General features: G+C 41.4%; 1 protein-coding gene and 1 non-coding gene across 8 annotated transcripts; both read right to left on the bottom strand.

The window, feature by feature from the left end:
• Window positions 1–2,853: 2,853 nt before the first annotated feature.
• Trnak-cuu (transfer RNA lysine (anticodon CUU)) lies at window positions 2,854–2,926 on the bottom strand. The gene has a single exon. It is a non-coding gene; the product is annotated as a tRNA-Lys (tRNA).
• Window positions 2,927–3,969: 1,043 nt separating this feature from the next.
• Window positions 3,970–14,952, bottom strand: LOC108029646 (NAD kinase). Of its 7 annotated transcripts, none has more exons than XM_044092376.2 (5): window positions 11,572–11,898; window positions 8,789–9,181; window positions 5,676–6,053; window positions 4,768–5,425; window positions 3,970–4,642 (listed from the first exon to the last, which is right to left on the bottom strand). In XM_044092376.2, the coding sequence occupies exons 2-5, from the start codon at window positions 9,109–9,111 to the stop codon at window positions 4,355–4,357; spliced, it is 1,647 nt and encodes a 548-aa protein (XP_043948311.1). In that variant the 5' UTR covers window positions 9,112–9,181; window positions 11,572–11,898; the 3' UTR covers window positions 3,970–4,354. The 7 variants fall into 7 exon arrangements, with proteins under 7 accessions (XP_043948311.1, XP_016957545.1, XP_050743167.1 ...); XM_017102056.3 differs by having other exon boundaries at window positions 11,657–11,896; XM_050887210.1 differs by lacking the exons at window positions 8,789–9,181; window positions 11,572–11,898 and adding an exon at window positions 14,810–14,952.
• Between the last annotated feature and the right edge of the window lie 545 nt (window positions 14,953–15,497).

The raw sequence follows: 15,497 nt of genomic DNA, 5'->3' as shown, positions 1-15,497 counted from the left end.
TCCTCGGTCGTCCCTGCATATTGATGGAAACTGCCAACGGCAATGATTCTGCTCAATTGCCTTCATTGTGTTTGGCCCCTGAGCACATAGCGTATGTGCGTTGGGGTTTCCACTGTTTGACTTTATTTTCGCTACGCCTGTGAGTATGCAACGCGTTTTGGGGTTGCTGCCTTATGGATAGCGACCGAGAGGGCGGCTCACGCATATTATGCCTAATTGATTTTCGCCCCTTAAGTGGCAACTCGATTTTTGGGAACAGAGAGGACGCCTTTAATGGGACCCGCGTTTGTAGAAGTCAAATTTTCAAAGTCTTAAAGGCAAGCCAAGAGAAAGTTAAAATCCTAAGCACCATTCAAAGAACATTTTACACTCCGTCAAACTCCCTCTGCACTGTTAAAGGTCTGCTTTTTTAAAGAATAAACTTTTTGTCCAAAAGCATCTGGTTTCGAGAAATCTAAAATTTATATATTATATTTATATCAACTTTATACAATAAACATGGGTATTTCCGATATTTAGCATCTGAATTGTTCGTTGGCACCACATAACTAGATTTTTCCGAGATCAAAGCATTTTTGAGAAGTTGTCTTCCATTTCTTAAGCTGCAAAGCTTTTGAAAACTCCATTCAGAAATCCACGAGTTTATCTGCACATACACTATAAGATGTTTTACCGACAAAAAACTTGTGAAATAAAGAAATGTTATTAACATCATTTACTCACACATTTTACCTTTATTTTCTGTATGTTTGGTACGATGAGGTCACCATTTTCGTTTTCTTGTTAGTCAGAGGTGTAACAGGTGTGATACATATCCCCCAGGACATTGGCCTTAGGGTAAACGAAAGCCAAAACGTGTTGTTGCGCTGATTAAACCAATTTCCGGTGGAATTCGGTAGCCGGCAGATAGCTTGTGTACGCACACTGAAACCACCTGATGGATTTTCGAGCCGAGTCGAGCCAGAACAGTTTCACTTACTCACAGGCCTTTTCAATTAATCCATTTAACGGTTGTAAATTTATGCAGCCAGCCGGATAAGACAAGCGACACAGACAAACGTCATACAAAGATACGGATGCGGAGCTACAAAGACTGATGCGATTGGAAAACGACACGCGACTGAGTCGAAGATCGGGAAAGAGGCAGATACCGCAGTCGGAGGACGGGCCCAGAAATATTTATAAGCTTAACGACGTTGATGTAGCTTTGTGATCACGGTCTCGAATTTGCATACAGAAGTCGAGATATTAAGCCTGGCTCTCTCAACAAAACGGAATAAAAAGTGAGGAGTGGATGGCGATAAACTAATTCTGAAAAGACACATTGACCGATCAAAAATAGGCATGGGCATGACCTTGATATATCTAGAAGCCAATCTTGAAGAATCTGAAAAAAACTTGACCAATTTGTATTTCTCAGAAGATTTAAGATTTATTCTATTCTTTAACGTAAATATTAAAAGTCAGCATCAGACAAACATATTTAAGGAATATAACGAAAACTATTGATCCTGCTATTTAAATAGCTTCAAATGTGATTTATGTGTATAAATTAAAATAACCTTAGGTTTACCCTTAAGCAACTCAATTTCTTTTTGAATTTTTAAAAACGAAAACTTTTCTCTGGACTAAGTTTAAAAGAACCCAAGCCACAAATCGATTTCAATCCCATGCTTTGCAGAAAACTCGGGAAAAAGCATTGACGACAACAACTACAATGGACCCATAAAAAAGGTGGAGAGTTCCATTGAAGTGTTAAAGTGGCGACGCCAAAATAACTTCAAAGTTAATGGACTAGAAATTGACTAGGACTGATGGCATTAAATAATACAATAAAAGCAGGAATGCCTTTGTGAGAGGATTAAAATGGGACTTAAAAGGCCCATTTCTAATTTTGGGCCAGGCATATTACTTGCCACATATGACAGCTTAACTTCGTATGCTGGGGGTTAAATCGATGACAATGTGGCTCGAATATAATGCGGGTCGTTCCGTCGAAAATCTTTGGCGCTGTGGTCAAGTTTTTATCACAGTCGGAAAAAAAGATAGAAAAATAGAAACCGGAAAACCCATTCGGCCGCAAATGTTTAATTTCCTTTTGTTTGAAATGCTACACACAATCCTCGAGCTTGAGCTGTCATTAACATTTGTGAAATCTATTTAAAAGGACGAGTGCCAGTATCCTCCAGTCAAAGTTCAAATGTCACCCGACTCGTGTGAGTGCGCCTGTGGTAGATATTTCCATTTCCCCAGGGGCTGGGGACGATACGCCGAGTCCTGTGGGGGTGTCGCATATTTGGTGGCATTCAATTGGAATATCAACACGTGCCACATCATCTTCAGCAGCTGCTGGAGCGCTTTAGCTCCTGCTTCGGCATAGTTGTGTTCGCCTTTCCGCCTGGCATTTGTCTTATCGGAGAATGAGCCCGACTTCATTAGGAAATTCCGTAAATATTTTGAATTTATTATTGCGCTTTTATATTGCGGCTAAATGAAATGGCGCTGACTATGCTGAAGGGTTTTTGGTCCACGCCAGTGAAAGTGAATCGCTGGTCAAGGATTTGAGGGGACTTTGACTTAAAGGAAGTATTTCGCATTATTAAATTACATAAGTCGAATATAAGCGAAGTCGATAGTATTGATCTCATTTGGTTCACTTTGAATATATACTTTTTATATGCCACGTTTTAGCTGAAAAAAGACTTAAAACAATAAAAACGGCAGGGACAATTATTTTCGTCAGCATAAACAGAAAAGTCCGACCAGCCAAGTTGTTTTTAATAAAAGCAACAAAAAATATCCAAAATATTTTTAAATAAATGGCATTTACATACAGTAAATAAAAAATCTTGTCGCCCAACGTGGGGCTCGAACCCACGACCCTGAGATTAAGAGTCTCATGCTCTACCGACTGAGCTAGCCGGGCACTTGGAGGAGCTCGCGGTAGAAGTCGTGTTGAAAACAAGCTTGAATTTATGCGTTATTCTAAAAAAAATGACAACAAATACTCTATAAATAGAAGATCACTGTGAACAGAGTCAGGCTGCCCTTATCAACCCGCAGAATTGAAAATGGTCTGAAAATAGCGAGGATATTATATATAATATATTATTCTTGACTCGATTAAGGCTTAACCCACATGGGACGGCTAGCTAATAAAAGAAAAATAATTTAATGTGTTTAAGCCATTTATTTCACTTAGAGAAACTTGCATATAAATGAGGCAGACGAAGAGTCCTGCGCAGTGCCCGAGGAGTAGGCGTGGCCAAGGACGACCAATAGGGTTGCTCGGATAAAACGCACTGCTTTTATCCGCCAGTCAGAGGAAAGCCCGAAGCGAAAGGAAGCTGTGGAAATCACTCGGCTCTTCACTTGTTGCTCGCTAAGTGGGAGGGAAAAACCCCTAGGAAAAGCGTAAAAATTGATAATCAACGCACTTCGCACGTACACACACTCGCACGACCATTTGAGGGGTGTGGTGGCATAGAACTCTTCTAGTCACATTTATTGCCAGCTTTTATTTTATGCTTTTGATTTATGGGGCAGCTCTTACACTCTGGCAATTGTCGGAAAGAAATGGTCGACCGACTGAAAATTATAATCATTCACAATGGTAGAGCCAGAAATTATGGCATACTTTCAGGCCTAGCAAAAATATTTCAAAAGCTAGACCTCTTTAAAGATTAACTTTATGATCTGAAAACCATGCCAAATCCGCTGCAAGACTAAAGAAAAGTAATTTTATGATTAATTCGCACTCCTTTTCTGTAGCATCCATCTTCCAGGTCCGTTCGTTAGACATTGACCAATGGCTTGCCCATTAATTTTCTTCTCTAGAAGCTTTTGGTCTTAAGTGTCCGTGTGGATGGCTTCTGTCTTGACCATTTCACAGTATTTTTTCTTATCTGGTTAATTGCATTTTTATTTGCCTGTTGCTCCGGAGCACAACAAAAATAAAAGTGGGATGGATTTTGTGGCGCTTTAGTAAATAATACAGTTTTTATTATCTCCATCGAATTGTACAGATGACGCGAGCCAGCTTAAGTGCTTAACACTCGACGCAATTAAACGTATATTACGTAAAAACAAAAACTTAAGGCTAATCTAAGCGTTTTTTTGTTGTTTAAAAGCTACAACGGAATTTCCATAGCTTAAACAAACATTGCGATCATAATCGATTAATATTTAACACTTCAACCAAACGACTTATTATGTGTATAAACAACAGAGTATTTTTGCTACATTCCTATGCCTATAAAATTGCACACAAGCAAACCCTAAAAACTAGGTGTACAACTAGGCTTATTGACCATGCTTACAAACTGCGAATGGGTGATGATTGGGTGGGTTACCACTACGCATCGTAGAGCTTCAGATTGTCAAACTCGTCGAGCCTGTCCTCTGAACTAGAAGTCGTCAGATCCGACAGCTCATCGAGGCACTTCTGGCGCTTACGCACATTCCAGTGCAGACCCTCGGCCAGGGAGTCGAACCAATCGGATATTTGATCCTGGGAGCAAATGCTGGGCACAGGATAGATGGAGGTAGTCACACGCAGGCTGTCCCCATGGTTTAGCTCCTGGTCGTTGCGTCCGTCGAAGGAGACGCGGGAGGTGTTGCGACTATCAGGTGAAATGGATATCTGCAATGTCAGGAATAAGCTTTTAATTATCAAGTTAAGGCAACATTTAGAATTCAATTTCCCATCACTCTCACTTCATGAATGTTACTTGGGCTATATTTTATATCATTAACTGTGCGACTCACCTTAAGCTCCACTCCGGCCGGTACCACAATGGGCCTAAAGCTCAGCGAATGCGGGCAGATCGGTGTTACCAAAATAGCCGGCACTGAGGGATGGATCATAGAGGCACCGGCCGCTGCCGCATATGCCGTGCTCCCCGTGGGCGTCGAAACGATCAGTCCGTCACCCTGCACCGACGTGATGTACTTGCCGTCCAAAAAGATATCTATGTTGCTCAGGTACGGCGAGGGTCCCCTGTTGATCACCACCTCGTTGAGCACCAGTATGCTGTTGTTCGGGCAGTTATTGTTGTTGCATCCGGTATTTCCTGTTTTTCCGTTGTTGAGCTCTACGTAATTCAGCTGCCTATGCAGGCTGGGCTTCAGGAGATTGACACCCACAGCTGGCAGAAGGGACTCTTTGCGACGTTCTCCCTTGCGATGGATAGAGCAACGCAAACGACTGCGAAGCGTTAAAGCAGCATGACCCTCCAGGACACTCGTCACCTGCTCCTGGAAATTGTCGCACTGGAAGGGCGTGAGGAAGCCCAGGGAGCCCAGATAGAAGGCCATCACTGGTGGCACCGACTGCTGGAACAGCTGGGAGGCGTACAGTAGAGTTCCATCGCCCCCCAGGCAGACGATGAAGTCAATCCGATCGGTCAAGTCGTCGCGACCATCTCTGCGAAAGGTGAAACAAATATAGAAAGGTTAGTCTTTTAGGAGTATTCTTCTGTATGGTACAAATTTTAGGCATTTTATTAATAAGGCATTTTATTAATAAAAAAAAAACATTAAAGAAGCCTAATTTAAACGGTTGGTAAAAAAATCGAATTATTTAACATTTAGAGCTTCCATTTACGTATTAAAAACTTGAGAGCCTCAGGGTGGGTCCTAGGTACAACAAATCTAAGCAATCGTTTTCTACATACCTGAAGGTCACCAGCTTTTCCCGAAGTGCCAGAAAGCGCGCCCGAACTCCAGCGTAGTCCCCATGCACCTGCCGGAACTTGGAGCTCTCCTGCTCCAGCTTGACGTCGTCTCGAAGAAGCTTGTCCTCAAGGACGGCGGACTCCACCCAGACTACCATGTGCTTCGCATCCACCAGCCACTCCACCAGCTGGACGAAGGGAAGGAGGACCTGGGAATCCTTCTTCTTGATCACCAGAACGGTGAGGGGCGGCTTGTACCAGGTTAAGCGCTGGCTGGCCGGGTCCTGAATCTGCATCACCATGGCAGAGTTCTTCATAATGCGTCCACATGGCCCAAATTGCTGGAATGGCGACGGAGCATTCAGACTTCTAGTGCGCCTGGAAAGTTCAAAAGGAGAATGGAGTTACAGAAGAGCAGGACCCACGATGTTCACCACTTAAGTACACCTCAAAATACGTGGATCGGGCGCCACTGGGGTCACCTGCTGTTCCTCAACCTCGGAGGTCTGATGCTGCAAGCCTGCCGCTAATTTCAACTTTTGGTGATTCATAACGCCAGGTTCTTGACTATTATGGATGGTCACGCCCTTTCAATAGTCTCCTTAGCAGAACTGAACACAAAATGTCGTTGGAACTTTCGATGCGAGCGCAACTGCTGCTCGCTCGAAGGTTACAAAATCACTGACAGGCCAATTTGGTGTTCGAACCACACAAGATAAAGGTATGTGTATAACGAATTTATATTTTTGTTTTCATTACAACAACACGTAGCAGCGCAAATAAACTTGTTGAATCTGCGGCCCAAACAAACAGGAATTGCACATGCTAACAGAGAGCGACGAGTATAGAGAGGCCAAGAGCGGAACTGTGGGAGAGTACTGCTGCTGCTGAACTCTTTTCGGAGAGTGTGTGGATGCGGGGGTGCTGTTAGCGTGCTTGATTGACGTGCTAATACGCGATGACTCAGCAGAAAGAGCTATAAAGAGAGCGGAGATGGGCCAAGTGAGCCGTGAGATGGCCTAGAACTGGACCACGGAACCATGGGCCCCGTGGATACGAACAGTGGGATGCGTGGGGAGCTTTCCACTTGAAACAAGAATGAGTGCTATCTTCGGAAGTTTAAATACCCTTGCCAACCATTTCTATGACAGTTAATAGGTATGTGTAAATCAATTAAAAGTTAGATCCATAAGTACAACAAATTGAAAAATAACATTTTTTATTCGGAACTCTGAAATATTTCAAAAACAAGAGATAGCTTTAGGCGATGCCATCGCCTATCAAACGCACATCACTCAGCTAAAGGGAGTGCGTGGGAGTTGGAGAACAAAGAAAAATCCGTTCACTTTTCCAAAAACTTCAAAAATATAGGCACAAGACCGAGATTCCGAGATCGCAGCTTACATACGGAAGGATGTTTCTGCGAACTAACCAACCAAGAATACCCTTTTCTGTAATTACGGTTCAAATATTGGAAAAAACTAATTTTTTCGGCTTTGACATTCATTGGTAAACACAGTTGCAAATGTGGATTCAAAGCGACAAAGATTTGGGTACTGGGTTTAATAAATTTTAGAACGTTTCATTAAATGTCATTATTTGTTTTAAAATTATTCCTCTGGTAGCAATAAGACATAGCGGTCGATTTGGCTTGTTCTCTCTTTATCGTCACCGTAAGAACGAAAACTGTTTGGAAAATTTAATAACAAGAAGAGGTTGTCTGAATACTTGAAGGATTCTGAAACAACTGCTCAAAGCAGCAAAAGTAAAACATTCTAAAATTAAAAAAAAAAAAAATTACATTTTAACACCATCTTATCCCTTTAAATTCTCACTTGATTGTGTTCCATTTATTTATTTATCACAAAGGTTGTTTCTTGGCACCCAAATAAAGGCAAGGCCCCATGACAAAATTGACGAGGGAATTACGTTAAGATGACGCATTTCCACTGACAGAAGGTGATCTTGTATCCCCATTGACTCTATCATTATGACTTCGAAGAAAATTCAGATTCATTCCTTGACTTACGCGACATGTTTCACAGTGAATGCCTGCTAAACGCACTAACTCGACCGCTACTAGAAACCGACTAAAAGGGAAGTTCTGTAAGTGAAAGCGACTTAAGTAAACATTTAATTCCGTGGACACTTTCGTCAGCATGACACTGCTTAACTCCGAAGTCCGTGTCATTTTAATTTCCCGCGGGCGATCGTGAGGGGCCTACTATATAATCGATTTGCCGTCCAGACAAGCCATGCAAATGCGTTCACAGCCACCTGACCTGCACACCTTTGGATTTCGGCACGGCGTTCGTTCCGATTCAATTCCATTACCTGTTGCTTTTGGTTTATGGCCGGCGCCAAGCACAAACTGGCACCGATTTCAGACCTAGCTGACGTCTCAAGTTCTTCCAAACAAACTGTAAAAAAATAGTGGCATGTGGGAAAAAACATACACATAAATTAGCAGACGGCGCCAACGTAGTACCAAAAGGCAAAGCGTTAACAAACTCGTTATTAAGTGGTCAAAAATGAAGGAGAAAACACAAAGCTAACGCTGAACTTTGCAGAAAGGTCAAGGACTTGTTGGCTTCTATTAATTAACAGAGAAACTGTTTTGTTGTAAGCCGAGTACAGACCACAACAATTGATAAAACGATTGGCCTAATCATGGTGATAGACGAATATCAGTTGTGAAATGAACACTAAGTTGGGGGTATACAATGAACCGATTGATCTGTGTAAACAATAAGCGCCCAAATGCACACCACACTCATCACACCTGATAAGCGGCGACGACATGGTAAACACTTGATTACCAAACGGCGTTTCTTATCGGCGCATGCCGCGTTCAAATGTTCGGCGACCTGATAACTTTCAGACAACCCCACAGAGGAAAAGCAATCTTTAATAAGGGAACAGATTATAGCTTGCTTTTCTTTTCTTCATTGTTCTGCTTTAAAAACTTTTGTTTAAAATATATATTTTTGTGTTTATTGTATTTCTATTTCTCTATGTTTGATCAAACTCTTTTTTTAGTGTGCTGTGTTGGTTTTTTTCTTGTCTTCTTTTAAGCGCCTTTGAATCGGGCTGTTTTGGTTGGGATTACTTACGGCCAAGTGCCACTGCGCCTGCGTCGAGTCGTTGAGTCGAAGTAGCCGCCATCAGGTTCTTCCTCGGATTTGGCCAAGGTGTTCTCCTGACTGGTGGCCAAGCTATCACTAGTCACGGTTTGGTCCTTTGCCTTAGTGCCCGCCACATTGGCCTTGTGCTGTGCTATTCTCTGGCGCATCAGCGAGGCCTTGTGACGCATTAGGAGATCATTGTACTGGGTCTGCTGGTGGCCAGTGCCACTCCAAGCCAGCTTATAACTAAAGCGTTCCTCTAGACGATGCTGGTGCAGGGTGGCCAAATCAATGTCCGACAGGCACGTCATATTCAAGTCTTTTGATTACCAAATATCACTCAAAAATTCACAGAAGAATCGTATTGCAAAGCATTATTCACTGAAATTGAGTTGGGAAATTTAGCTGCACATTTCGCTTGGCATTTCTTAGGCGTTGGGTGGAACACCACACCCGTGAAACGACCCTGATTCGAACAAATAATAAATACCATTAACCTTGCTCCCTTTTGACTGAGGTGTTAACTGAGCTAACCATTTTGGTAACAAAAGAATGCAATAAGCTCTTGTGGGATACAAAGGTAACGGCTTTGGCGCGTGGTAAAAGATGATAAACAAAACAAAAAAAAATCAGTTTTGGCTTTTCGTATATGAACAGGTTTTGGTTTCTCTTGAATTTGAGCAAAATAAATTGTTATTAGCCATCAAATAGTTTTTTTGCTTGTTTTTTCTGGCCAACCTAACGGGCCCGAAACGTAGTTCCGGCTTTGACGCAAGAGCAAAAAGGAGCGGGACACGGCCAAATATGCGTAATTTGCCAGCTTCTCTCGGCGAGGGTGCTCGTTGGACTTGGCCAACTTTTATCGCCTGCTTAGCCGCATAACGATGTCAAGTATAAACCAATTGGCAAGAAATCCGTTGGCACAGCCGCACGAAATCCACTTGGACGTACTAAGCAACCACAGTTAGCTTTAGACTGAGAAACGTATATTGATTTTTTCGTGATTGCCCAACACAAAGGTCAACAACCTTTTAAAAAACCAAAAACAATGTATCCAAAAACCTTCACTCAGACCACAATTAAACAGTCTTCTTTGCAGCTCTTTCAGAAAGCAACCAGCTTGGGCTAACAGTATCGCCAGCCATTAATCTAGAAATCGTGACCTGTGTGTAATGAGCTTGAAGATCTCAATCACTTCGGTTTTTTCGGAAAGTGCCCAATGAATAGTTCATTACCAGAGGTCGACTGTGTTGAGTGGTTGATAAGATGGGCAACTTAAGAAAGGGGAAAGCATCTGCAGAGGAGGTTGTGGAACTAAATACATTTTATTTAATTAAAGTACAATCAATACTCTGGTAAACATTCGTAGCTTTCTTGTTTAAGCTTTATTTTTTAATTAAAACAGATTTTTCGAATAGATACAAAAATTTTATTTAAAGGCCTTATTTTCTTGCTTTACGGCAATCGAATAATATCTTAAGCACTTCTCGCGGAAAACATTTGGAATTAGCACTCGTTACATTTGAGTGATTCCATTCGGAATTCTAATTAATACATTGCATAACGAAAATGACTGCATCGCGTGATCCAAAGTCTTCCCTCTCTTATATTTTTACGGAGATCAGGAAGCAACTAGTACAAAGGACGGGTTACATCCGTAGTAATCGCATTATGACAATAGTCGAGAACATAAAGCTATTTATAAGCGACCTATGGGCACAAAGAAAATTGAAGTAAAGTGACTAGCACAAAATAATTAACCAATAAACGGACGAGCGCAGCATGGAAATGCTCAACGCTAGCAACTAAGTTTTATAAATTATAATTGAACGGATCAGAAAGTGGACAAGGGAACCGATCATCGGAGCAGGGGAGCCATCTGGACACAACGTGCCGACCTGTTAGCTAGCGTTGGCAATGATATAACTCAAATTGCGCCTTTTCTATACAGGTCGAAAATAGGTATTACAGTTGCAGGTCTCACACTTGAACTTTTCTAGTAAGTGTGCAATTATTGCTTACAAGTAAAGTCTACTTTTAAGGAAATAAGTATATATTTATAAGTATATATGTACATTTAGTCTATGGACTTTCAGTTGTGTGTACAAACTTTGTACTTCAAAGCACACACGCAAATTAGTTTACATACAAAACTAACCCCTTGTGGACGTATCTTTTATAGATAACTACCCTAATAAAATATTTGTTTTTTAAGTGAGTCAAAAACGTAGGCAGAGAAGCATTTCTCAAAACACTTGGATACTCTACTACTATTACTTTGTGTATGCGATGCCGAATTCGCGCTTTCATTTCGCGATCTCAGCCGATTCGTGTGTGCATAAACGCCATTTCGTGAGTTCAGCAACACACGAAAGTTTACTATGATTTTGACCTCAAAGCTCGAAAAAGTTTTATTTTAAGAACTTATTCTTTTATTTAGTTGCAAGGAAATTAATTTACATGTTTTATTATAGGACCATTTTATGAAATAACCTAAGACATAAAAATGCATGCAAGTTAAAGAAATAAACAAATTTGTGTTTGATTATTAAAACGTTGATCTTTAATTCCTGATTGGAAGCTAACTTTTCAACGGAAACCTCCTATAAGTGCTACAATATATTGACTGATTGATTGCCAGCTGGCTGACCATAGAAGGAAATCGAAAGTGGGCTGGAGCCCAGACCCCAGACCCCAGACCCAAGAAATGCCAAGTCATGTCTGCGCTAGAAAATGTTAGCCAGTCGCTGGCAACAAAGTACTCTAATTACACGTTATATAATTTGTTTTATTTTCTTTTTAGCACAAGCGCGAGCCAATGCGAAGCTTGAAGCTCCCCGGTGGCTTTAAACTGACCAGCGATCGGCGGCAAACGGCAGGTAAACGACCGAAACGATCGACGGCTGGACAGGTGATGCAAAGGTGCGGCGGAGAGCGAACACGACCGAGCTGTCCGGTGAACAAGCGATAACTGAGCTGGGACGCCAAAATGGTGATTAAATTGGACGATTTGTGCGCGATTCCGATTCGAAAATAAAAGTGCACGGCCCGACCGATTGTAAACAATGAACGGCGATCGTTTGGCGGGTTTTCGCCGGACATCGCTGGTAAGAAACAGCTGAGCACAGCCACGCGTCGCGATCGAAGAGCAATAAGAGGCAACAGGTGCTCTTTTGGTTATGTAAACGTAGTGAGCGGCCAGTGGCTATTTAATAGCTGATATTGAATTCCACAACAACATGGTTGATTCACGAAATCAGTCTGATAACTAAGCAAAACATCTATAAATCAGTTCATGGCGCCATTAAACCAGTATTAGAAGCTATTTCGACTAAAATGTGAAGACCCATTGACAACCTTTTTTCCCCCAACGTGGTCATTAAGCGATCTGTGAACTCATACCTTTAGACTTCAAACAAAAGGTCTAATGAATGAAAGTACACGTGAGCTAAAAAGTGCAATTGAGTGAAGGGAATCGATTTTTGTTGCCTACATCTGGCACATGTCACACATTAGTCACACGTGTTAACAGCAGTTTAATTTTGCCAGAAAAATACTAACAACTGGAACAAGTGTGGGCCACTTGTGAGTCAAGCATTTTCGACCAGTTTTAATTGATTACCAGCTATGTTGTAGGTGCTGCATTCCCTAGTTTCACGCAACAGTGCCACCAGCTTTAATACGAACGACTTGCGATATAAAAAACTTTTCTTAGTTTAATCAGTCTAAAGTTTTTAGACATCTTAGGGCTAATAATAAGTCAGTTAGCACTCGACAATTTTAAGAGAAAAATCCCTTGACGTTGGCAAACGTCAATTATCTGTTTATTGCCAGAAACAAGAAAGGTTTCTAAGTTTTTATACCCTTGCATATCGTTACAGTTACAGCATTGTAAGTGAAGAACTTTCCGATTTTTGGAAAACTAAAAACTAAGTATCAACGCTAAAATCTTAAAAACTACAAGAGGGTGCGGGAAGGTTACTATCAGTAGTGACGAAGCGCACCTGGTTGTCAGTTTGTCCGTTTTTCCCAAAATAATGTTTTAGGATCCTAGAAATTTTAGACGATCAATATAAGAAAAAAATTATTCTACCACTTTTGGAAAAGCTAGCTAGTTTGGCGGAAAAACAACTATAAACAGATCAATTTTTTACACTCGTAACTTATAAACTACTAAAGCTAAAGGCTTGTTCCATATGTCGTTAGAAAGGTATTTTAAAATACTATTTACGACTCTCAATCATGATTTGCCTAAATACCACCGTTTTAAAATTTTGAAAAACTTAATAAACGCTCCAATTATTTAACACATTATTGTACAAAGTCCTGTTTGAAAGTTAATAAGCATTGCATTATTTTTGTGCACATCTAAACTCTGTTTGACGGTAACCATAAATTTAATATGCCTATGCTTAGCTGTTAATAAAGCGTGTGGAATGAACAACAAATTTTGAACGTTTATTTATTAAGTGGATTCTATAATACATTTTCGTACTAGTTGAAATTAGAACTTTAGTCTGTTAAAGGTGCGATCGTCCCTAGAGTTTTACCTCTGTAAGACGTGTTTTTCTTTACTACTACTGCGTATGTTGCGCTTTACAACTTTTGTTTGCTGCTTGTATATCCTAATCTCAATTTCGCTGTCATTTACTGACTACCAGGTACCTTTTAGCGTTCTTCCTTGTTTAAAAATATTTCTTTGACCATTCATATGACAGAAATACGATCCGTCTCGTTCCGACTTATATACTATCTGAAATACGACTTTTGGAAAGCTTAAAAACTGGGGCCTGGCTTGATCGACTCGTCTAATGATGCTGATGGAAAAGTCTCTTCGCTGCATTGAAAATTTCGAACTTCTGCAAGGATACAAAAATCCACTGACTATGATGAAGGCTAATTATCTTTTATATATATTGTAAAATAAGAAGGTAAAATTTCTTAAAATTTGGGTATTCACATTTGAATACTCGAATTTGAATACATCACTGTCTAAAAAACACCAAAAATATTAGGTCGCGAAACGAGTGCTGGCACCACTGTGCCGCCCACTTACCACCACCATCGCATGTGGAGGTCATCGCTGGCAGTGCCGTTACTTATGCCAGGACCCGGTGCCGAGGATGCTGCAGTGCTCCCCTGCCGCCCACTGTTCACATGGAGCAGTTGATTGTCGTGGTCGTCGTAGTAGGATTCCTTGGAACTAGAGGACCCAGTAGAGGAGCCGGTGGCCTTTGGAACCGTTTGAGCGGGCGAGGGTGTCGGGGTTGTGATGAGCTCGACGTTATTGTAGGAGGACGTCATTGTGTTGACCACAACTTGTGTTCGTGTGTTTGCGTGTGCCTGCGCACCTGTGTGTGCGCGTGTGTGAGTGTTGTGCTGGCCGCAATTTGACCCACTAGGTGATGCACCAGTCAACGACTTCCACTTCTCGTGGACAACCTCCCGAATTATGTCCAGCACTATTTGGATGCTTATCTTTTATTTTTATCAAGCCAATTGCAACGAGTCCATGTTATTTATTTTTTTCCTGCTCCACTTCACGTTAGTAAGACCGTCGCGCGCGGTAAGGAAAATACTTAAGCCACTACTCGGAACAAAAGGGAACCCAATCTGGGATACGGTCACGCTCAAGCGCGAAATTTGAAAATAACTTAAAAGGTTTACAAATTGTAAAACTCCTAAAAAAGGATATTGATAAAATCCAACTGTTACAAGAAAACTAAAACTATGTATCTAAAAATCAATCTATTACTTGTAGAAAAAACAAGATATATATTATTAAAAGTCTTGTTACTATAGACTGCGCTTAATTGTGGCTAAACATTTAAAAACGTAGGAGCCCATATGCTTAGCTAGAAATCTACGGTTAAAAATTAATATTTTCACCGCTTTTTTAGTGTTAAACATAGATTCTTTCAACATCGGAGCTTCTTGCAATTTGACCTTACCCTTAAAGGGGTTGATTTAGTAGGATTAGTCGACTAAGGAAAGTTCCCCTTAACTTACCGAAATTGAGTGCGTTTCTCCAGCAAAGTAATGGGCAGCGCCTTTCTTAACGGGGCTGGCGAGCTTCCAGGCGTTGAGGCCTCTCCATAAACGATTTCCCGCGCCCGCTGCATATTTTCGGGATTCATTTCGAAAGTGTTCACTTCCCAACACAATTAGGCACAATTAAATCACAACCGTTCGCTGGCAAAGCTCGCCATTAACTACTGCCAGATTTTATGCAATTCTCACGACCAGATAGGCACGCACCGCACACCTGCCGCACGCATACGCAAAAAACAGCACACACCTTGAATTCGGCGAGCAAAAAAGGCAAAAACACGATCGAGCGAACGAACAATGGCACAAGATTTTAGCGGTGTAATGAAAATAGCATGTACGCCTCAGGGCGCAAACATCTGGCAAACATAAAGCCTTAGCTTTGGCTATAGCAGCACTTTCGATTCGCACCCAAATCGATGCAAACTAATTTTTTTGACAGGCCCAAGTGCGTGGCAACCACGTGAACCTAGTCCAAAGACAGCAGCGAGGTGAGCAACATGCAACAAGTGGCCTGGGAGAGGCGCTCTATAACCAGTCTAAATAATCTATATTGCAAGGTGTGTTTGTACTAGACAAATGTGAAATATACAAGGCAATGTTGGAGAACACATTTCAATCAGCTTGCAATCAGCATTAATCTACAGAC

Source organism: Drosophila biarmipes, chromosome 2R (assembly GCF_025231255.1).
Source record: "Drosophila biarmipes strain raj3 chromosome 2R, RU_DBia_V1.1, whole genome shotgun sequence".
NCBI classification, from domain to species: Eukaryota; Metazoa; Arthropoda; class Insecta; order Diptera; family Drosophilidae; genus Drosophila; species Drosophila biarmipes.
The sequence above is the reverse complement of the archived record's forward strand: the minus strand, read 5'-3'. Positions and strand labels throughout refer to the sequence as shown.

Excerpts from the sequence above, each read along its gene's own strand:
- LOC108029646 (XM_044092376.2), bottom strand. The coding sequence starts at position 9,111 with ATGACGTGCCTGTCGGACATTGATTTGGCCACCCTGCACCAGCATCGT. Across the intron at positions 6,054-8,788 it reads AGGCGCAGTGGCACTTGGCC|GCGCACTAGAAGTCTGAATG; the intron begins GTAAGTAATCCC and ends TGAACTTTCCAG. Across the intron at positions 4,643-4,767 it reads CGGCCGGAGTGGAGCTTAAG|ATATCCATTTCACCTGATAG; the intron begins GTGAGTCGCACA and ends CTGACATTGCAG.